Source organism: Camelina sativa, chromosome 16 (genome assembly GCF_000633955.1).
Source record: "Camelina sativa cultivar DH55 chromosome 16, Cs, whole genome shotgun sequence".
Lineage (NCBI taxonomy): Eukaryota > Viridiplantae > Streptophyta > Magnoliopsida > Brassicales > Brassicaceae > Camelina > Camelina sativa.
The window spans coordinates 23,351,728-23,375,201 of NC_025700.1; the positions used below are offsets into that span (position 1 = coordinate 23,351,728).

Below are 23,474 nucleotides of genomic sequence, written 5' to 3' on the forward strand. Positions count from 1 at the left end.
GGTTGGTTTGGTTCTTCTTCCGTGACCTAGCCTTTGATTCCGCCATGTCTGTTTCCATGTGTATCCTAACAAGTTATTGTGTTACCTGACCTTTCTCTTATAGTTTTATTTATTTATTAGTAATTAGATTTGTTTTGTGCATTTTAACATTTTTTTTGGTCACCCTCTCACCACACACCTGGGTTTGTTGTTGATAGGTCATGTTATTGATCTTCGAATTGGTACTTGATCCCCATCTATGGACCAACCTTTTTTTTATATATATATATCTATTAATCCAATATTGGGTTTTTTTATCAATTCTTGTGTAATTTAGGGTTTTAGTTTTACTTCGTAAGATCTGAATTGTTAGATTAACAATTGTGATTACTACTAGTACCAAACAATGTTCATGTAATAATTGACCTTGGTATGTCTGAAAATTTCTTGCCTTATTAGAAACTTTCTTATGGTTAAATTTGATTAGGAAAGCAATTGATATTGAGTTTATGTGTTTGATTATTATTATATTTGGTTTCTCTCCTCTGTCCTTATTGCAGAATTGTGTGATTTTATCAAGTCCTGGGTTTAAACAAGTGAAATATCCAAGAAGTGGTGATTTATGGAAGTTGAAATGGATGAATTGGTTCTTGACGTGGATGTTGAGGAAGCAACAGAAATGGATGCATTGGTGAAATCTGAGCTGGAGGATGATGTAAATGCGGTGAAGCCTAGTACTGATTCAGTTAGTGTTATGGAAGTTACCGGTAATAGTGGCGAGGCCGAAGGCGAGTCATCTCCTCCTTCTGAGCCTAAATGGTTACAACAAGATGAACCTATTGCTTTGTGGGTGAAGGTAATAATGATACATTTTTATAGCTCTCAGAGTTTGGAATCTTGAATATCTTTTCATATGGTTAATGTTTTGGTGTTGTAGTGGAGAGGGAAATGGCAAGCTGGAATCAGATGTGCCAAAGCGGATTGGCCATTGTCGACATTGAGAGGGAAACCAACTCATGGTAGAAAAAAGTATTGTGTGATTTTTTTCCCACATACGAAGAACCACTCGTGGGCGGATATGCAGCTTGTTCGATCCATCAATGAGTTTCCTGATCCTATTGCTTATAAGTCACACAAAGTTGGACTTAAATTGGTTAAAGATTTAACTGCTGCTCGACGCTATATCATGCGCAAACTTACTGTTGGCATGTTCAATATAGTTGACCAGTTCCCCTTGGAGGTATATACTCTGGAATATAACTATTTTTGATATACCAAATGATTTAGATTGCATTTGATTATGATGTTCCTCAATGGAATAATTAACGTTTTTGATGTTGCAGGTTGTAGCTGAAGGAGCTAGAGACATAATAATCTGGAAAGAATTTGCAATGGGGGCTACTAGAAGTACAAGTTATCATGATCTTGGAATAATGCTTGTGAAGCTTCATAGTGTAAGCTTCCCTCTCTCTTTGCTGTTAGAGTTTAGAGTGATTTTTTTGTTTGATTCTTGTGTAATCATGTCTCGGCTTTGTATAACGTTTGTTCAGATGATTTTGCAACAATACATGGATCCGGTTTGGCTTGAGAACTCATTTCCTTTGTGGGTACAAAAATGTAACAATGCAGTGAATGCCGAGAGTATTGAATTGCTGAATGAGGTTAATGACTTCACCAGAGGCTGATTGTGTATTGTTTAGACATGTTTTTTTTTTGTAACTAAGTTCACTTTATCTTGTTGTGTGTTTAGGAGTTTGAGAATTGTATCAAGTGGAATGAAGTGAAATCACTTTCTGAGACGCCAGTGCTACCAATGGTGTTGTCAGAATGGAAAACGTGGAAGCATGACATTGCGAAATGGTTCTCAATATCTCGCCGTAGTGTTGGCGAGATAGCACAGCAGAATGGTGAAAGCGTGTTTAACTCGGATGTCCAGGCTAGCCGTAAAAGACCAAAACTTGAGATACGACGTGCAGAGGCAACCAACGCATCACAGATTGCTACTGAAGCTTCACCACTAGAATTGACTGCAATTGTTTCGGAACCTTTTGGTTCTCGAGGCAACGCAAATACTCCTGAGGTGGTGAAAGAAGAAAACCAGATAACGAATGCACCAACGAATGGTTTGGACCTATGGGATGGCATTGTTGTTGAAGCGAATGGTTCACAGCTTATGAAAACAAAAGAAGTTAATGGATTGTCTCACCCGCAAGACCTACTACACATTAACGAACCAGTTCTGAAGAAACCATTTGGTTCGGGAAATAAGAGTCAGCAATGCACAGCTTTCATTGAATCAAAAGGCAGGCAATGTGTGAGGTGGGCTAATGAAGGTGATGTATATTGTTGTGTGCATTTAGCTTCTCGTTTCACCACCAAGTCTACGAAGAACGAGGGCTCTCCTGCAATTGAGGCACCAATGTGCGGAGGCATTACTGTTCTTGGTACCAAATGCAAGCACCGATCTCTACCCGGTTTGTTGTTCTGCAAGAAACACCGCCCTCAAACAGGGATAGAGAAACCTGATAATTCTTTATCTCTTCCGGCCAAAAGAAAGGTAGCGGAAATCATGTCAGACTTCGAAAATCAATGTCAAGATTTGGTGCCTTTTGGAGAACCAGAAGGTCCATCTTTCGAGAAACATGAGCCCCATGGAGCCACAAGCTTCACTGAGATGTTTGAACATTGTAGCCAAGAGGATAACTTGTGTGTAGGTTCTTGCTCAGAAAACAGTTATGTTCCTTGCAATGAGTTCTCAACAAAGCACTCATTATACTGTGAACAGCACCTTCCTAACTGGCTCAAGCGTGCAAGGAATGGTAAGAGTCGAATCATATCGAAGGAAGTGTTTATAGATCTCTTAAGGGGTTGTTTATCGCGTGAGGAAAAATTGGCTCTACATCAAGCTTGTGATATTTTCTACAAGCTCCTCAAAAGTGTCTTATCTTTAAGAAACTCTGTCCCAATGGAAGTACAGCTTGATTGGGCGAAAGCAGAAGCTTCAAGAAACGCTGACGCTGGAATTGGGGAGTTCTTGATGAAGTTAGTATCCTATGAAAGGGAGAGATTAACTAGGATATGGGGTTTCGGTGCTGGTGCTGGTGATGATGAAGAAGATGCATCATTATTGTATGATACATATGCCTGTGGTGATGATGATAATGGAGAAGAAACTACTGACAAAGACAAATGGTCCTTTAGTGGATTTGCTTGTGCTATTTGCTTAGATTCTTTTGTGAACAGAAAGCTTTTGGAAAGTCATGTGGAGGAGAGACATCACGTGCAGTTTGCGGAAAAGTGTATGCTACTTCAGTGTATTCCTTGTGGCAGCCATTTTGGAGATAAAGATCAGTTGCTATTACATGTGCAAGCTGTGCATCCTTCTGAGTGCAAATCGCTAACAGTTGTTTCTGAGTGCAACTTAACTAATGGTGAGTCTTCTCAGCAACCTGAAGCAGGCAGTTCACAAATTGTGTTGAGCCAAAACAGCGAGAGTGCAAGCGGCGTACATAAATTTGTTTGCAAGTTCTGTGGGATGAAATTCAATTTATTACCTGACCTTGGCCGTCACCATCAAGCTGAACACATGGGACCGAACCTAGTTGGCTCTCGTGGTCCAAAGAAAGGATTAAGGTTTAATACCTACAGGATGAAATCTGGTAGGCTTAGTCGTCCGAATAAGTTCAAGAAAAGTCTTGGAGCAGTCTCATATAGGATTAGAAACCGGGCTGGTGTAAATATGAAGAGGAGGATACAAGGTTCGAAATCTCTCGGCACGGAAGGAAACACTGGAGTATCATCGCCGCTTCCGAGCGATAGTAGAAACGTTGATGGCACAACAGATGCTCATTGCTCTGTGGTTTCGAATATATTGTTGTCAAAGGTTCAGAAAGCGAAACATCGCCCTAATAACCTCGATATCTTGTCTGCTGCTCGATCAGCTTGCTGTAGGGTGAGCCTTGAGAACTCTTTGGAGGCTAAATTCGGGAATTTGCCTGAGCGGATATATCTCAAGGCAGCAAAACTTTGCGGTGAGCAAGGTGTACAGGTGCAATGGCATCAGGAAGGATACATATGCTCTAACGGATGTAAGTCTGTTAAAGACCAAAATCTTCTACGTCCCTTGATCCCGAGACAAGAGAATGATCGATTTGGGGTAGCTATGGAAGCTGGAGAACACTCTAATACTGAGTTGGAAGTGGATGAGTGTCATTGTATCATGGAGGCTCATCATTTTAGTAAGAGACCGTTTGGAAATACTACCGTTTTGTGCAACGACTTAAGCTGTGGTAAGGAAGCTGTTCCAATTTGTGTCGTCGATGATGGTCTTTTGAATTCCGAAAAGCCGCAAGAGAAGCCTTGGGAAAGCTTTATTTATGTTACAAAATCAATACTTCATCCGTCAATGGATCTCGTAAAGGAGGTATTTTTACTTGTTGTAGCTCTGTCGTATCCTTGAAACAGAATTGTGACTCCATGTTGTAACTTTGTTCTTTTGTCCGCTGTTTATGATGCAGAATCTGCAGCTCAGGTGTGGATGTCGCAGTTCAGTGTGCTCGCCTGTAACTTGTGATCACGTATACCTTTTCAGTAACGATTTTGAGGACGCTAGAGACATATATGGAAAACCCATGAGGTTTAGATTCCCATATGATGAGAAACAACGGATCATTTTGGAGGTAATCTTGTTACTACTTGACATCATATTCGTTGGTCCTCTTTTCTCTGGCATAACATCACATGATTGTTGTTGTCAATTCTGAAAATGTTACAGGAAGGTTATCCTGTTTATGAATGCAATGAGTTCTGTGGATGCTCAAGAACATGTCAGAATCGGGTTTTGCAGAATGGAGTTCACGTTAAACTAGAAGTGTTTAGAACTGAAAGCAAGGTGTGATCCTTTTACAGTCATTGTCGTTTTATCCGTCTCTCTTACTTCAATTCCGATATCCATGACTTGGTTGATCCACAGGGATGGGGATTGAGAGCTTGTGAACATATACTGCGTGGCACATTTGTTTGTGAATACATTGGGGAGGTTATTGATCTGCAAGAAGCAAACAAGAGGCGAAACCTGTACGTAGCATTTTTGATGATATTTTCGCCTTTTTGTACGTAGCAAAACTTAAAATTCTGCTATTGATTTCATAGGTATGGAAAAGAAGGTTGCAGCTACATACAGGAAATTGATGCTAATATGAACGATATCGGTAGATTGATCGAAGGAGAGTCCGATTATGTTATTGATGCTACTACTCACGGCAACATCGCTCGATACATTAATCACAGGTGTGTAAAACAAAACTAAAACTTTTGCATTATACTACTGCTACATAGACTGTTGATTTTGTAATCTGGTTTCATCTCTAGCTGCTCGCCAAATCTCGTTAATCACCAAGTTATTGTGGATAGCATGGAATCCCCGCTGGCTCATATCGGTCTATATGCCAGTATGGATGTAAGGCTCTTCTTCTTTCTTGCTTGAAAGAAGTATCAAAGTGTTGAACTGAACTGATTCTTTGTTATGCGTGTAAAACAGATAGCTGCAGGAGAAGAGATCACTCGAGACTATGGTCGCAGACTGGTAACATCTGGACAAGAAACTGAGCATCCTTGTCATTGTAAAGCAACTAACTGCAGAGGTAGTTTGTTGTGTTAGATTTTGGTTCCTAGGAACATTCTTTGCAGATTTGTTTTAATAAGTAGTTTCCTTCAGACTTTTTTTTTTTTACCTTTTTTCCCATTGAACCTGTAGACAGCTTTGGTTTATTCATTCTGTTTAGTCTCCTTCAAGCTTTTACCTTTTTTCTCTCCATTGAATCTTTGATCAAATCTTGATTTTTCCTTTCATAACTGTGAAGAACCAAAAGGGAATTCCATAGCCAAAGATTACCATTGCAACCATACCTGAAATCATCAAAAGAACCAATCAAAGTTTGAAACTTTTTCTAAAGATTGGAATCTTTCTTCTTCTTGTTCTTACCAAAGTCAATGGGTTTTGTGGAAGAAGCTTGTAGTTGCAGAACCATTGAAGCTACGACCAAACCACTTCCAATCTTCTCTCTAACCACTCTATGAGTAAGATCCAAAGACAAGACTCCAACTTTCTCTGTTATCACATCCTCTGCAACAACTTTAACTAACAAGAACAGACCCAAGCCTAAAGCTGTTCTCACCATCATTTGTTTGATTCTTCTCGACTTAGATATTCTTCTTTTGCAGTTGATCAGGTTAACAACACAGGCAAGTGTGTATAGAGGAAACCAGAAGTACCAATCTACAGAAACACAGACAAAAAATGAAAGTTTACATAATCTTGTTAAAGAGATCATAGAAGAAGTAAACAAACAAGTTTTGTTTTTGAGTACCAGGATCATTAAGCTGGACAGATGCAGAATAAGCAAACAAAAACGCCATTAGCAGACAGCAAAATCTAAACAGGTTTCTGGGTTTTGTCATATCTTCCTTAAGATTTCTGGATCTTTAAGCTCAGATCAAACTTAGATCGTAGCCTCCTCGTATGTTATGACTTATGAGATACTTCTGACGCGTCTGCTAAATCATATATCGATAACCGACACAGAACCTAAAAACCCGGTTCTTTGGTATGTTTCGGTTCTCGTTGATGATTGTCCCACAAAGCCCATAGGATTTTTCTTTGTTTCTTACTTTCTTTCGCAATAGTTTGGCTTCAAATTTGTCTCCAATATTAAAGTTTCTCTAAAATAAAATAAAATTTGACTTTTTTTTTTCCTATTTCAAAAAAGCTCTATGGAGAGTTTTCTTGATATGTTTCATTTGTTGTCTTTGAATGACTCTAATATGAACCTTTTCTTGTTTTTTACATTCTCCAATTTTATCATTCTACTTATGTGAATGTGCAAAAATTACTACTTCTACACATACATTTTATTTGGTAGTGTACAAAACTATACATCTCTACATATATTCACAACGAAATTACTACTTATGTGAGATGTATAGTTTTGCACACTAACAAATAAAATGTGGATGTATAATATATGAGGGCACACTTCACATACCATGAACATATAAGACAACAAAAAGATACGGGCCTATCCTCTGTAATTAATTATTCCAACAAATAGTGCACCATCACTGTTCTCCAATCATTCTATTCTCTACCCAATTCATTTATTGCATAGTAAATTTTTTTATATTGATGCACACATATTTATTTTGTTGACACATGTAATGTTGTATTTGTAGTTTGAAACTTTCACTCATAGGCATAGCTAGCTAGCATTGTGTTATATACATCCATATATTTTAATTTTTTAACGTGTTCTCAGTATACGAAATAAATATTTCCAAAAATAAACTAAGTTCGACATTTAGGCATATGTTCATAAGTAATTATGTATGTGAGGTCGAGAATATAAACCATTTTGATACGATTGGTTTTAGTGAGGGGACCTATTAATTTGGTCATAAAAGTATGGTTGTATGTGATGGGGTACTCATCGGATTCGGCGATCGCTAAATTCTGTAATGCCATGGCCCCAAAGCCCAATACCATTCAAATGGGACCGACCTCTCTTCTCATTCTTAGACCGGAGAAAGTCGTAGGACCCCAACCCCCACAAGTTGGTTTAATCTTCTTCTATTCCAATCCATTCAATTCTAATTGCTAGAACTGAAGCACGATATGAAATTTAAGTGTTTCGAACCCCAAAAAGATCTTCTATGAAAAGAATGTAAGATATATATTTATACTGAATCTAAATTTGGACACGTAATTTGACCTAATTTAGTGAAAAATTTGGTAGAAAATTGCAAGTGTAGATAAAGGTACGTACTCAGGGAGAGATTACTGATGAACATCAACCATTATTTGTCATATTGTTCAAATGCTATTTTGATTAGTAACGTCAAACCTTTTCTCTTATAATGTTTTTTACTCTTTCATCAGATTTTTCTCAATTATTCATTTATTTGAGTGTCTAACACCCCCCCCCCCCAGAATAACTATCGGTTAAATAAACCGGTTTGATATATTGTCAAATTATGTCTAAAACGACTTCAAAACCAGCAAAATGAACATACTGTAATTAATTTCATAAATGTGATTTATACTAGAAAATAACATGTGTATTTTTTTTTGTGATTCAAGTAAATAGTTGACGTGATATAATGTAACATATGTCATCCGAGAAAATAGTATGTTAATTGTTGTTAAAAAATTGGGTGAAATATATGTTATTTAGAACAAAATTATGATAAATGAACAAATCATTTTTATCTGATATATTTTTTAAGCAAATGTGAGGTTAAAATTTGGGTACCTAGCTAGTGTATAGTTTCCATAAGTATTAATTAAATTATTTCTATAGATGAAATAAGAAGTATGGATGAAGAAAAAAAGAGATTTTGTTAGAAATATCCTTTCTATGATATTGTTTTTCAAAAATACCATTTTCTGAACATTTTCAGTTTTATCATTTTTTACACAATTAAAATATGTTAAATTCATTAAAAAAAAAAATTTGGTTTAAGTTCTCAATTTTACATTTAGGATATAGTTTTGAGGGCGTAAGGTTTAGTATTTTGAGCTTAGAGCTTAGAATTTAGTTATTTTATACATTGAAAAAGATATTTTTGAAAATGGACAACATAAAAATATATTTTTGAAAAATGACAAGGGATATTTTTGAAAATCGCACAAGAAAAAAAAATATATATATACAAATTACAGAAATGAGTTTCATCATAACTCACACTTAACAGTTTTTAACAAATAATCAAACTTTTCATCCAAAAACATTAAAACCGAATCGATAATTTTTCAAATCTGATAATTACTTATACTTGTTTTTATTTATAATAAAGAGAATGACCCAATCAATAGTTTTATTTAACCAAAAAAAAAACAAAAATAGTACGCAGCGTTCTTTGTATATATATATATATATGTGGAAATCACAGAATTTGCTAACATTTTTCAAGGCCAGCTTAACCACTAATGCACATGGAAAATGTAAAATTTCAAGAGATTAACTATATATATATATATACATATATATTAATATATATAAAAAATAATGTATGCATGACAGAAGTTCCACCATGCGATTCATGCGTGCAGTATAAATTATAAACATGACATTGACACAGAGACTGTCAATGTATTCGACAGCAAATATATACAAACGCTTGCGTATGGATCATTAAAAGGCAGAGGCCCTCCAGTATTAAAATCAAGAATCTTACACTCATGCATATTTGATTTTCTTGTCACGTTCAGATCTGCATTGATATTTTTCTTTTAACAAAGGACAAAATAAATTGTTATATTGTATTTTTGTATACCAGCCAAAAAATAATAATGAATTAAACCATAAATCAGTATATGAAAATTTTCCATTTTATATAATATTCTTTTATAAGAGTATGGTAGATATTGGACAGTGGTCAGACAAGAAGGGTTAACAATTGGACCACTAAAATAGGAATAAATGTATTTAGGCTTCTAATGGCAACATGTGCAACAGCTGCCAAAGAAATGATGTGCAGTTTTAATTAATTCTAACTTTATATATATAACTGATATTTTTATCAAATCATTACTTTTTTTTTGGTAAAATATTTTTTAACTTGATATACATTACCTTCGTTTAGTCATTAAAACACAAAACGGAATGTTGACAAAAAACAAAACAAAAAAAACAAAACGGAATAGTTTAAGACGAAAATTATTTCACTAAATCATTACTATATGTTCAAGTGTAATTGTTGTCTTGTTGTCATTTTCATTTACTTCAACGACCGCTGAAGTTAAATAAAGTGCACAGTATAAGGAATGNAAAAAAAAAAAAAAAAAAAAAAAAAAAAAAAAAAAGGAATGATCGTAGTAATCAGGATCGAACACAAGTAGAATCAATCAACCTCCTAGAGTCCTAGGCCTAAGTAAAAGAGAACTACTTTTTAAGAGTGAGGAAAAAAACAAGATTAAGGGTAAAACATGTGTATTTTTGTGTGATTATAAATAAAGGTGAGACTTAAGAAACTATATATACACTAGAACCCCAAATTTTAACCTCTCATTTCCAGAAATTCATTATATATTTGGAATTAGGTGACACGTAGATGTCTTGTTTACAAAAATTATATATTGAAGTAACTTTTAAGGGAACCCTTTTAGAAATAAATTAAGTAAGAAGTCCCTATTTTATATTTTTTTTTCTATAAAAAAGCAATGTGTAGCACCATGGCGATGAGCTTAAATGCCCCTTTGTGGAAACTAAACGTCTCTGTCTCGATTGAGATAGCCCCAATATGACATGTAACCAAACCTTTGGAGTTCTAGCTAGGGAAATTTTTTTTTGTTAGAGAAAAAAAAACAGAACTCAAAAATATCTTCATCGAACAATATTATTGTTTCTATTTAAACAAGATGTCACGTTTTAAAGTTTAAACTATAAATATAAAAATAATGCAATTGTTAATACGTCAATAGTGCACCAAATATATTTTGTTGCCATTACTAAATTAAGGAGTACATAGTTGTAGTAAGTAGGGATAGTTGAGATGATTAAATTGATTAAACAAGCAAAGTGATTTGACTTAAATGGAACATTGGCACTTTCCTACGACTGTTATCGTTTATTAGTAAAACCAAATGGAAGAATCCAATAAATGCTATATCACAAAATTTAGTTTTAGAAACACCAAAAAATTGCAGAAACATAATAATATCAATTTCAGAGAAGAATATGATAAAAATATGTGCATAATTGTATATATATATTATAACTTTGGTGGCTAGCTAGGATAATAGTTGATATATGTATCTCTCTTCTTCTTACGACAGAAAAGACAGAAAAAAAATGAAAAGAAATTTAAAAGTATGTGAAGAGACTAAAAACATATATAGATAAAACAAAAAATGTATTCACTATAATTTGGATTAATAAATTTGAGAAACGACGAAGACTAAAAATCTCCAAAGTCTCTAACGGAGAAAGGAGTGTTCTTATCAGGAATATTGCCAGAGTGGCGTAGACCAAGCGTAAGTGACACGTCACCAGGCTGTTTGGTGCCGAATCTTATGTCGTTCACACCATCGTCGACGTGGAAGTCACTGACGTCTTGCTGACACGTGGTGACGGTGAAGGCGTCTGAGCCGCCGTGAGAAGCGGCGGCGACGGAAGGGAGGAGGAATGAAGAGTCGCTATCGTGATGTGTCGATGTCATCGTCGTTGGAGTTTGTGCGGTTATGACAGTGAAGTTGTTTTCATTGTTGTTGGGTTTCGTGTCGTTGTTGTTTGTTTGTTGCTGTCTTCTTTGTTGTTGATTTTCATTTTCTTCCGCTTCTTCTTCTCTTTCTTTTGCTTCTTGTTGATACATCTCTTCAACCATTGGTTTCCATAGACGAACCCTAGCATTTATGAACCAATTTGACACCTGAAAATTGAACAAAATTAATCAAAATTGTCATTAATATCCATGCAAAAAGGTTAACTTTTAGTATTTTTTACTTATTTTGATTAATGTATTTTACAAGATTAACATTTTACAACGACACTTATTTTAAATCAGAAAGAATGTCAAAACACAATTTGAAAGGGATGTGAACTATAATGGATAGATAAGCCAAGTGTATTAAATTTGGGATGTACATAATAGTAGAAAGACTGTGAAATGAAAGCTAGTACTGTCTTTGTGCTGAGTATTTACGTCTCTCTCTCTCTCTCTCCTATGTTTTGTATACTTGTGTGTGTGTGTGCGCGTATGATGTATTAAATGTAAAAAAACGAAACCCAAGAAAAATGATTTCATCATATTCAAAATCCATGCAAGAGAAATAAACATGAGGCCACGATCATGTCAGATTTTGCATGATGAAATGATTGATATATATGGTAAATTGTGAATTAATTGCAACATGTAAATGAATAATTAAAAGGGTTCTTGTATATGATCAGTATTAAACATAAATATGTATCTATACAGATAAAGGCTGACCTGATTTCTGGATAAACCAGTCTGTCGTGCTAAGAGGTGCTTATCAGCATCGCTTGGGTACCTGAGAAAGAGACCAGANTTGCTGTCTTCTTTGTTGTTGATTTTCATTTTCTTCCGCTTCTTCTTCTCTTTCTTTTGCTTCTTGTTGATACATCTCTTCAACCATTGGTTTCCATAGACGAACCCTAGCATTTATGAACCAATTTGACACCTGAAAATTGAACAAAATTAATCAAAATTTTCACTTTAATTTCAATGAAAATTGAACAAAATTAATCAAAATTGTCATTATATCCATGCAATAAGGTTAACTTTTAGTATTTTTTACTTATTTTGATTAATGTATTTTACAAGATTAACATTTTATAACGACACTTATTTTAAAATCAGAAAGAATGTCAAAACACAATTTGAAAGGGCTGATGAACTATAATGGATAGATAAGCCAAGTGTATTAAATTTGGGATGTACATAGTAGTAGTTAATATGTACAAGACTGTGAAATGAAAGCTTCAAACTTTCATGTACTTGAGAAATACTAGTACTGTCTTTGTGCTGAGTATTTACGTCTCTCTCTCTCTCTCCTATGTTTTGTATACTTGTGTGTGTGTGCGTATGATGTATTAAATGTAAAAAAACGAAACCCAAGAAAAATGATTTCATCATATTCAAAATCCATGCAAGAGAAATAAACATGAGGCCACGATCATGTCAGATTTTGCATGATGAAATGATTGATATATATGGTAAATTGTGAATTAATTGCAACATGTAAATGAATAATTAAAAGGGTTCTTGTATATGATCAGTATTAAAAATATATATGTATATATATGCATGCATGTATCTATACAGATAAAGGCTGACCTGATTTCTGGATAAACCAGTCTGTCGTGCTAAGAGGTGCTTATCAGCATCGCTTGGGTACCTGAGAAAGAGACCAGAAAATGACTTCACAATCTTTAGAACCCTAAACCCAATAATTATTTATTTATTTATTTGCATAGAGAGAGAGATAAGAGGAAAAACACAATCAAGTAGATGCAAGAAAAGGTACAAACTTTTCTTCTTACAAGGGCGTGAGAATCTAAGGGACAAAAGAAAAAGCTGATTACAGAATAGAAGCATTTGGTTTTATTTTTGCATCTTTCACTTATTTTTCACTATAAAGCAAAAATATATTCATCTGTACAAACCAACCCTTCTCTTCTTTACTTCACTAACAACAAAATAGTAAAATTCTGCAGACATTAAGTAGAGAAAGTACTGATGAATAATGAAAGAAGAAATTGCTTTTTTCAGCTTTTAGTTTTTTTTTTCTTTCTCTTTTTAATTTATGTCTTTCTTAAGAGACAATATACCAATGACACTGTACCACTGACATATCTGAGACCTATTTTTTTTTGTAATTTTGCTAATGGCAATATATTTACTTCTTTTGATGATGGAATGTGGAAAAAAAATTAAAGCAAATTAAAGAAAAAAAAATAACTAAAAAGAAAGGGTTAGACAGAGACAGAGAAACCCTTAGGATGCTATTATGATCCCAAAGCCTAAAAGTTTGTGATCTCACTCTGCAAACTTCTTTTGTTGCATTAATTATTTAATCCCTTTGCCATGCAAACCACCTTATATTTATATAAACACACACATTTTTCTTGAAAATCCCAAGGTCAAAGCATCGTACACTGATCTTATATATCGGTGGCATCAAGGGAAAAAACGAAAAATCAATTGATATTTGAATTTTTGATTAGTAAATAATTAATAAACATATATAATCAAACTCATTGACGAATTGGTATTTATTTAATATAAATTTTTAGTTTAGCTTTGAAAAGAATTAAAAAATCAGCAACATTAAAAATATTTTGATTGAAATTGAAATATTCTTCCCGCAAACCAAACTCAGTTTGAAAAAAAAATGTCACTTTCATAACTTAATTTTAATAAACATATTATCAGTATAAGTCTTGGTATCAATGTATAGTGTTAGTCTATATTTTATAATATACGGTCAACATTCAAGAAGATTAGATTATATTTGTAACAAAGAATAAGAGTAGGTAAGTATAATTGAGTAGGGATGAGAAAGTGGACTTACGGATTAAGAAAATGTTCGAAAAGCCAAGCTCTAAGGATGTTAACGGAGCGTTCAGGCAAACCACGTTGCGGTCTCCATGCCTCTTGCTCCATCATGCCCATATGATGAAACGCTCGTTGCTGACGCAAACTCTGCTCTAGCAAACGCAATCGCGGCGTTTCGCCTTTGGTTAGCCCAGAGGACGCAGCCCCTGCCGCCTCTTTATCCCCTAGAAGCTCACAGCTGCGTTTAAGCTGAACCGCTACGGCGTCTTTCAAACACCGGAAGTGCCTAGACATTGCCTTTTGAGCTAATGTCGTGTACGGAACCGCTGCGCCGTAACCCATTACTTGGTCGAATGAGTTCACTACCATTTGCATTTGTTCACAGTAGTGGTTGTACCGTCGGTCCACCTACAAATTAAATTTTTAATTAATGAAATATAGATTGATGAGTTTTTGTTTGTTATTATTAGCTCATTTTTTTAAGATAAATATCCAAACCTCATCAAAAGATTATTTTGTTTGATTAGATAATAATAATATTATACATTCATACTTCAATGTGTTTTGTTCTCCTAATAACATCTTAGAACATAAATTAAAATTAAGATATTGACACAAGATAATGTCAACTACAAAATAAATTGTAAGATAAATAATGAAGTAACTTCAAGGACTAGTTTTGGTTACGTAGTAAAGGTAGCTTATATGGAGAAGGGAACTCTAATTTAAAATTTCTGGTTGAAGACTAAATCACTTAAGTAATGATAATTTATNCTCTAAGGATGTTAACGGAGCGTTCAGGCAAACCACGTTGCGGTCTCCACGCCTCTTGCTCCATCATGCCCATATGATGAAACGCTCGTTGCTGACGCAAACTCTGCTCTAGCAAACGTAATCTCGGCGTTTCGCCTTTGGTTAGCCCAGAGGACGCAGCCCCTGCCGCCTCTTTATCCCCTAGAAGCTCACAGCTGCGTTTAAGCTGAACCGCTACCGCATCTTTCAAACACCGGAAGTGCCTAGACATTGCCTTTTGAGCTAATGTCGTGTACGGAACCGCTGCACCATAACCCATTACTTGGTCGAATGAGTTCACTACCATTTGCATCTGTTCACAGTAGTGGTTGTACCGTCGGTCCACCTACAAATTAAATTTTTAAGAAATGCAATATAGATTGATGAGTTTTTGTTTGTTATTATTAGCTCATTTTTTAAGATAAATATTCAAACCTCATCAAAAGATTATTTTGTATAATTAGGTAATATTATACATTCATACTTCAATGTGTTTTGTTCTCCTAATAACATCTTAGAACATAAATTAAAATTAAAATATTGACACAAGATAATGTCAACTACAAAATAAATTGTAAGATAAATAATGAAGTAACTTCAAGGACTAGTTTTGGTTACGTAGTAAAGGTAGCTTATATGGAGAAGGGAACTCTAATTCAAAATTTCTGGTTGAAGACTAAATCACTTAAGTAATCATAATTTAATTTCTTATGTTTAAATTTGATTATGCGATGCCACCAAACGCGTGACACAAAATATGGATTAATACATCAAATCAGACTGTAACACCAGTATAATGATATTAGTTAGAAAAATTATATAAGTGATGGTAGGATTGCGTAATCAGGCTTTACCAACTAGAGCATGTGTCGTGCTCTTGTACCAGTCGGTCTTTCTCAATACATTTAAATTTTAAGAAAATATAACTTATATAGAGTTTATGAAATATTGGTAGTAACAAATTAATTTTAGAATGAAAAAAAATCACGAAGAAAAATCAAATATTTTAGAGATTAATATGAATATGTTTATTCAACAAAAAAAATTCAATCATTTGAACGGTTCATTAAAAGTTTGATAGAAATTAAATAAGTTTGGTTAGAGAAAAATAAATGTGAAAACGTTACCTCTTCAAGCATAGACAGTAGCTTGACCTTTCTTCTTTGATGTTCAATCCGATCAGCCGGAGATAAAGGAGGATTATCATTAGCTGTTCCAGCGGAAGACGAGGAACCTCCACCTCCGCCGCCTCCTCCTCCACCAGTAGTATTAGGGTTTGAGTTGTTCCTACTAAGTTTATTCTTCTTGAAATGGCCTCTTCCGACACTACAAAACTCTTCCAACAATTCTTGTGCCGGTTTTGTATATTTCGAATTCCTCAACGTATAGATACCTCCAATGGAGGAAGAAGCCGCCATGGGAGATGATGAGGATGACCCGAAATGTCCCACGACTTGATGTTGATGATGATGATAAGAAGAAGAAGAAGAATTATCAAGAAGAAGGTTCTTGAACTGGTTGAACTGATGATGATGAGCCGATGCGTTAGTAGAAGAAGAAGTTCCATCAACGGCTGCACAATAAATGCTTCTATATTCCTCGGCTTTAGCTGCGGCTAATGAAGATGAGAGAGATAAAGACAAACCCTTTCCGCCTTCCACGTGGACGGTCCCGATCATATCTCGGTTCTGATGATGATCGGATGAAGATGGCCATGTGAAGTGTTGTTGTTGTTGTTGTTGTTGCTGATGCATAGTGTTCTTGTCGGTGAAAGCAAAACCTTGATGATGATTTGGTAGTAACATATGAAGAGTTGAGTTGTTGTTGTGACGGTTTTGCTGCTCTAGCAATTGTTTAGTACTAGACTGATCAAGAATCTCTCCACCAGAGCCACCACCACCGCCGCCGCCGCCGGGAAAAGCAAACATTTCAGACAACATCCCGGCTGTCTCATAAACCGGAATTTGAGCACCGGAGACGGCTGATTCATCTACTTCCTCTTCATGATGAGTAGTTGATGATGATCGGTGGAATCCATTAGAGAAGGAAAAGATTCCTTGGTGATGATTATAATCTTGTGACATAGAAGAATCTGAACTCTGATGATGAAAAGTTGTAGTAGCTAAAGCCATATCAGTTCTTGATTCTTGTTACTCATTCTATCTCTATCTCTCTCTCCAAAAGCTCTTGGATCCTGTAAGGATTCAGACATACACAGAGAATCTTATATAACACACAAAAAATTTAAGAAAAAGAAAGAAAGAAAGAGAGAGAGAGAGAGAGAGAGGAGCTTTGGTCAACTAGGTATTATACAGTTTTTTTTTTTGCCAATCTCTTTCTTGTAACTCTTTTAAGGTTCTCACTATCAGCTTTGGTCATCATCTACATATATGGTATATAGAAAGAGAGAAGAGTTACCTTGGAGTTGCAGAGAATTGTAGCTATCCTTTTCTTCTATCTATCTCTCTCTAGCTTTCTTTTTCTTAGGCTCTTCTTTTATTTTATTTTATTTTATTTTTTCTGTGTTAGCTAGTGAGAGTTTTTGTTGTTTCAGCAAATTCTTGAAACCAAAAAACTTATAAAAAAATCTTCTTCCCAAAGAGAAAGGAAGAGAGAGAAGAGAGAAGAAGAAGAGGTCGCTGTTCTTTCTTCCTCGCCTCCCTTTTAAACCCACCATTCTTCTTTATTATTATTTTTGGTTTATCATTTTTAGTTTTTTGTAAAAATAATAATGAAGTGGTTTTATAACTTCTTATTTTAAAATTTTAATCGGTAAAGGTATCCATATCAATAACGATGAGGAAGAAAGACAAAACTTATATAATCTTACAATTACGAAACTGTCCTTGTCTTTTTTTTTTTTTTGGTTACAATTTTTGTCAACGATATATTAATTTATAAATGCAAAAAAAGAAAAAAAAAAAAGATTTTAACTTTTTTATCACGGAAATGTCGGCTGATATCAACATTTTAAAGGCGTTAATTTGGAAACTTATTTTAAAAAGCAAAACTTAAAAGAATACAAAGATAAGGTGAGTCCAAGGTCATATCTCAATGACCCAAACCACCACCATAAATACTTCCACATATTTTTCTGCTTAAATAATATTCTCATTTGCCAAAAAAAAAAGTATTCTCATTTTGGGCCATAAATATAATATATGCATATATATACTTATTCAGAAAATAGATTTAATATTATATATTCCAACAATGTCCACTCAATTATCCTTCTGATTTCGTGTGTTTACTTGTTAGTTAGGGTCAACTATGTCATTTTTTACTACTTTTTTTACGTGTCTACTTCAATCAGCGTATGTAGCTCATGCTACTTATAACGCAGAGCTAAAATCTCAATACTGGATAAATGATACTCCTCTATATATATGCTCCATTGTATATGTATATATATATATCAAATATAACTAAAATACCATCACCCAAATATTGTATTATACATGTATGGTGCAAAAGATCTTGTTCATGGTGGTATCTCCAAACATAGGATGTTGGCATGAATGCTCAGCTCACTATCAAATCAACGAAGGTTCTACTAATCAACGCAAAATTACCTTCTGACTTTTTTTCTGCTTGCTTTGTAACTCAGAATTTGGATTCATGGATCATATGTTCTTAGGCTATACCTTCGGTAACTCGCTTTGGTCTTTGATTTATGAAGGTTACAAATTCTTTGCTCTGAGACACTGTACTTAAATTCGACAAGCTCTTCCTATTATCTCTGGTTAAAAATCTACAGGCATCACTAATTTAACTCTTCTTTTTGATAGAAATTACACTAATTTAACTCTTCTATCGTGGCAAGCTGTGATTCGTTTATTAGGATTGATAAAAAAAATTCAAATTTCATCACATTTTTACCGCTCGATATGGATGCTCTTTATTGATATATTGGCACCATTATTTGCAATATTAATTGCCTCTTTATTATGAGATTCAAACTCTAAGAAAGCTTTAAATCTGTTGCAACAATGGCTTCAAAGATGATTCATAGAAATCGGGTTCCCCATCCCTACTTTCCTCTATACAAGAGCTATTGGCATACAAAAACATAAGAATTGTCATATAGAGACGTAAGAATTGTGTAACGATGACCCTTATTTATTGTCTTTGTAATTTAGCTTCTCTTGTTTTTACATTATTTTTTTAATTTACATTGTATATATGCAAGACAACTACAAACCCAAAAGGTATTTTAAATATATATTTCCAAATTTGATTTGACGTGCGTATCCATCTCACAAACAGTTAGAAACATCCTGGATATGTGCTATGTAGGTTATAAATCCACAATGGGGTAAATAATTAATGGATGGCTCGAAAGCAAAAGTGAAAAGCCCACTTGTATATATATCTACGGAGACTTATGTTGGAATCTATTATGTACGAATCAGATACCAAATCAATGATTTCGTAGCACCCATAATTTGGTTTAAACTATTTACTTAAGTCTATATGAATTCAACTGGTCCCTCAAAGAATATTAATTTTTGCTAAGGATAATTAAGTTGCCTATTAAAAAAAAGTTGAAGTGTTTTCCTAAATCAATTATGTTTTAGTTTCTTTCCACCAATTTCATCTACTTAATAATTCAAAGTTTCTGATACATTCCCCCTCCCCCACCTCAATCTATATCACCAAAATTTTAAGCAACCTAAGTTATGTTATACATTTTATATATTACCATATAAAAGTATCAATTTGCTATTATGAATATTCATCGGATTGTATCAAAAAATTAATGAATGTTTGCAATTATAATTAAAATCAGTGATATCTCTCCTGCCACCTAAAGTCTTATTTACAAAGCTCACGTCCTTGAAATAGAAGAAAATTAAAACAGAAAACAAAGAAAGAAGTTACATTAAAATTCTTCAAATGTACTTTATGATTTTAATCTTTTACAATTTTGTTCCAACTGCAAATGAGATTGACAGTTGACAGCCCAACCTTCTTCACTCCTACCAGTATCTTTCTCTTTTCGTATTATTTATAAATTTATATTTTTGAAAAAAAAAAAAAGAAAAAAAAAATCTGTGTTTCGAAAAATATAGTTTTTGGTCGGGTGAATCTCTCACGTGAATCCCACCCCTAGAACTCACACACGTATGCACAACCATCCATCACGTGTGGAACCTCCTTTTTCGCATGTGTGGTTGTGTCCTTTATCCTCCTCCTTTACGCATTTAATGGATCTTCTGGTTTTATAGTCTCTTCATCAATGGTGGTTGCAAAATCTTCCCAATATCTCTTTGTATCTTCATCAACACGTTACTCTCCTCTCGGCCTCACATTTATTAATATATTCAATATAACAATGTCGATGAATCACTATTAGTTAAAGTTCTTATAGGTTCTATAGTTGTTTTGATTCGAACTATTATAAGAAAATTTGACTATGTATACATTTTTTTTGTTCAAAAGGACTATGTATACAGAAGATGATTATTTGAGTTATTTGTATATTGGGGTTAGATTATTCATACGAAAAAATTATATGTTCTAGCTATATATGGGTTGACTCTGGCTCATTTGTACTAGTGAGATTGTATGAAAAAATAGAACAACATTTTTTAAGAAAATATATTAAGTTTGTTTTCTCAATTTAAAAACATAAATATTTTCTTTAATGTAAACGACTCTAGCCAAATTATGTGTTGCTCATTCAAAAGTGTTCTGGATCTATTACGTTTGTTCTGCTCATTTTCATGATAATTGCATTCGTTTTAGGATCTTTCGTTTCACTACAAATATATTTAGAACCAAATAATCGGTGTTACTGAATTAAGCTATTATATATTTTCTATATACAACTATAGGTATCCTCATATTAATTGTTACTGAATTGAGATATTTTATACATAGTATACTAGATTTAAAAAAAAATAGTTAGAAATAATAAGTTAGAAAATTAGAGTCACTTGTTCACGTACGTATGGTTGTTAATATAGACAAACATATACTTACACGTCTCGTAGATCATTAAAAGCTCTTTAACATGCCATGTGTATCCATATATAGAAACTCTCAAGTTCACCAGGACAAAGGCATTGAATGATTAAACTACAAATATGTAATTATCATATCAATATTAGTCCATTCATTAGTACTTGCACCCAAACTCTTGTTTTTCCATCATCCAACCTAATAAAGCCTCTTGTTTCTTTGTTGAAAGAAACTAATTAACCTTTCAAATTTTATTCATACTGAACTACAGCAACACATATTTGAACGTAGCTAGGAGTTTTGATTTCAAGAATATTAAGCATAATAATGTAAGTTATTGTACTCTTCTAAACAAATGAGACCTAACCTAATTAACTCCACTGCACTGATCCTAAATTGTAACTATGTGGAACCTCCCCGATGTTTGGCAACTTTCTAATGAACAAAAAATATTCAAATCTGAAAATTTTAATCCAAGGCTGCATGGAAGATCGGACTGGGCATAACGCCACAACCGAGAAAGAGAAAGTTAAAACGAAATTAACAGAAATATATATATATACTGAAATTATGGAAAATAAAAGGCAAAATTTGTAAGCAAAAAGAGAAAAGAAAAGGTATAAGAAGGGAAATGATAATACTGTGCAGCATAACGAATTCTTGTCCGAGGAATCATCAACCCTCTATGTCACTCTCTTTCTCTTGTTTTATTTCTGTCCTTTTTATTAAATTGCCTTTAGCATGTGAGAACTTACATGATTAAATGATTGAAAATCGAATGATTGGATGAGCATTAAGTTTTCACATGTTGAGGATTGAGGAATTCCATGTTAATTAGTTTCCCGTAAAAAACATATTTTCTTGATACATATTACATATATACGTAACCTTCATCTAAAATTAATTTATCATCGAAAGTTATTCCCAAGGTTTGTTTAGGGTTTGTTTGCTAGGTAACCAAACTTTGGCTAAAAGTGGCAATTGATATGTTTTTGTAAATATGATTTAAAGTAAATAATGTGTTATCAAATAATTTGACATGATATTTGTTTGAAATACAATTAGGATTTTTACATCCTTCTATTTTTGCAAATTGAAAATGGAGAATTCGCTACATATATAATGCATATTCTTTTTTTTTTGGTCTTGTGAAGTAAACAAAAAATTAAATCTAATGAAATCACTATCTTCATATCATATTAGAGTTTAATTAGATGGAATGAACCACAGAAAGAAAGAAAATATAGATTGAAGGAGTAGGATTAGTCGTCATATCATTTGTTTATCAATTCTTGGGTGTGACATCAGTTTTTCGAAATGCTGATGTTTAAAGACTCATATGCATTGTTTCGGGAATTGGTACGACTTTCTCATTGATACTTGAATCAGTTTTATGAATGTAAATGTACAAAGCAACTAATTTTGATTTTAAATTAATGGGTGAGTGAGTCATATAATACCACAAACATAAAAGGACTAATGAAAATGGAGGCGATGGTCCCTTCTTATTCCACTGTTTGTCCATTCGGTGTCAATCAAATTGTTCCTTTCTGCTTTATTTATTTCTCTGATCTCCTTTTCTTAGCTCTTTGATAGATACTTCAAAAAAAAAAAAATATATTCTATCTTCTTCTTTTTCGTTTGATTTTTTTTTTTTTTATGGAGGAGATTGTTTTTTTCTTTTCTTAAAATTTGATACACTATATCTTTTTGGTTTAAAAATTGTCTACCTTTGGTGTTAGATGCTTTTGTTTTGTTTTATTCCCGCCTTTTACGTACACTCATTTTTACAACTTATGCTTTGTATAGTGGTGTGACCACAAGCTCACTACATGTCTTCGGTTTGCGCATTTATTTGTGTATCNCACAAATGGTATATATATATATATATATATATATATATATATATATATATATGCCATTTGTGCATGGAAACTTTCATAATCTAACGCATGACATGCTTTCTAAATTTCTTTACTAATATCTTCTTGTTTTTGTCCTTTCAAAATTGGAATAGCTTTAGACCATTCTAGGTTAGAGATTTTGATCCTTAATTCTTCATCAAAAATTATATAATATTACCACTTCGACATCTATATAACTAATCATTGTGCTTTTCTTACACGATAGTTTGGTTGAAGTTGACTGTGTTGTTTATAAAATGTCTTATAATTACGTCTCTGTCAATATTTAAAATAGATGGTTTCAAAGGTATAGCCCTTAAGGAAGGGTCCATATATATATATATATATATATGCATAAAGATGTGCAACTTTGACTTTGAATATCTTAGATCGAAACTGGTTGATTCAGGCCTTTCACATCCCTTAATTAGGAGTTAAGGACCATGCATGCATGAGATAAATAAAACATATGCAATGAGTAGGGGTAAAAACCTTAAGTTGGGATTTCAAATAATAAAGTATGCAATGTGAAGTGTTTTACAGTCATTTCTAAGTACCCAAAAATAAAGTTGACAAGATTTGGTGTTTTATATAGATGGTACGTAAAAATAATGTGAAAATATAAAATGCTCGATTATAAAGAATATGCAAAATCATAAAGTAATGATCATATCATACTTAACGATATTATAAATGAAGAAAATTATAACACCCACAGATGTTATGCTCCAATATTTGATTTTTTTTTCTTTATATATGCTG

General features: G+C 33.5%; 3 protein-coding genes across 5 annotated transcripts in view; 1 reads left to right on the forward strand and 2 right to left on the reverse strand.

Annotated features, from left to right (window-relative positions):
* Positions 1-5,767, forward strand: part of LOC104752006 (histone-lysine N-methyltransferase SUVR5-like) — a 6,471-nt gene extending 704 nt beyond the window's left edge. Inside the window, exons 1-12 of one of the 3 annotated variants that reach the window (XM_010474068.1) lie at positions 2-72; positions 540-835; positions 917-1,219; positions 1,323-1,433; positions 1,530-1,640; positions 1,730-4,402; positions 4,497-4,658; positions 4,754-4,870; positions 4,952-5,055; positions 5,131-5,268; positions 5,350-5,437; positions 5,519-5,767. In XM_010474068.1, coding sequence (XP_010472370.1) covers positions 602-835; positions 917-1,219; positions 1,323-1,433; positions 1,530-1,640; positions 1,730-4,402; positions 4,497-4,658; positions 4,754-4,870; positions 4,952-5,055; positions 5,131-5,268; positions 5,350-5,437; positions 5,519-5,638 — 4,161 coding nt within the window. In that variant the 5' untranslated portion in view covers positions 2-72; positions 540-601 and the 3' untranslated portion in view covers positions 5,639-5,767. Of the gene's footprint in view, position 1; positions 222-539; positions 836-916; positions 1,220-1,322; positions 1,434-1,529; positions 1,641-1,729; positions 4,403-4,496; positions 4,659-4,753; positions 4,871-4,951; positions 5,056-5,130; positions 5,269-5,349; positions 5,438-5,518 lie in introns of those variants that run through there. The other 2 variants (XM_010474066.1, XM_010474067.2) reach the window with 2 other exon arrangements.
* LOC104752005 lies at positions 5,236-6,632 on the reverse strand. Its single transcript, XM_010474065.2, has 4 exons — positions 6,348-6,632; positions 5,963-6,256; positions 5,712-5,886; positions 5,236-5,613 (listed from the first exon to the last, which is right to left on the reverse strand). Exons 1-3 carry the CDS (start codon positions 6,436-6,438, stop codon positions 5,807-5,809), a joined length of 465 nt encoding a protein of 154 aa, XP_010472367.1. The 5' UTR covers positions 6,439-6,632; the 3' UTR covers positions 5,236-5,613; positions 5,712-5,806.
* Positions 10,725-17,521, reverse strand: LOC104752007 (BEL1-like homeodomain protein 4). Its single transcript, XM_010474069.2, has 5 exons — positions 17,263-17,521; positions 15,972-17,038; positions 14,069-14,460; positions 12,832-12,892; positions 10,725-11,403 (listed from the first exon to the last, which is right to left on the reverse strand). Exons 2-5 carry the CDS (start codon positions 16,974-16,976, stop codon positions 10,933-10,935), a joined length of 1,929 nt encoding a protein of 642 aa, XP_010472371.1. The 5' UTR covers positions 16,977-17,038; positions 17,263-17,521; the 3' UTR covers positions 10,725-10,932.

Excerpts from the sequence above, each read along its gene's own strand:
- LOC104752005 (XM_010474065.2), bottom strand. The coding sequence starts at position 6,438 with ATGACAAAACCCAGAAACCTGTTTAGATTTTGCTGTCTGCTAATGGCG. Across the intron at positions 6,257-6,347 it reads TGTCCAGCTTAATGATCCTG|ATTGGTACTTCTGGTTTCCT; the intron begins GTACTCAAAAAC and ends GTGTTTCTGTAG. Across the intron at positions 5,887-5,962 it reads CACAAAACCCATTGACTTTG|GTATGGTTGCAATGGTAATC; the intron begins GTAAGAACAAGA and ends TGATGATTTCAG.
- LOC104752007 (XM_010474069.2), bottom strand. The coding sequence starts at position 16,976 with ATGGCTTTAGCTACTACAACTTTTCATCATCAGAGTTCAGATTCTTCT. Across the intron at positions 14,461-15,971 it reads TACTGTCTATGCTTGAAGAG|GTGGACCGACGGTACAACCA; the intron begins GTAACGTTTTCA and ends TTTAATTTGTAG. Across the intron at positions 11,404-12,831 it reads CTGGTTTATCCAGAAATCAG|GTGTCAAATTGGTTCATAAA; the intron begins GTCAGCCTTTAT and ends TTCAATTTTCAG.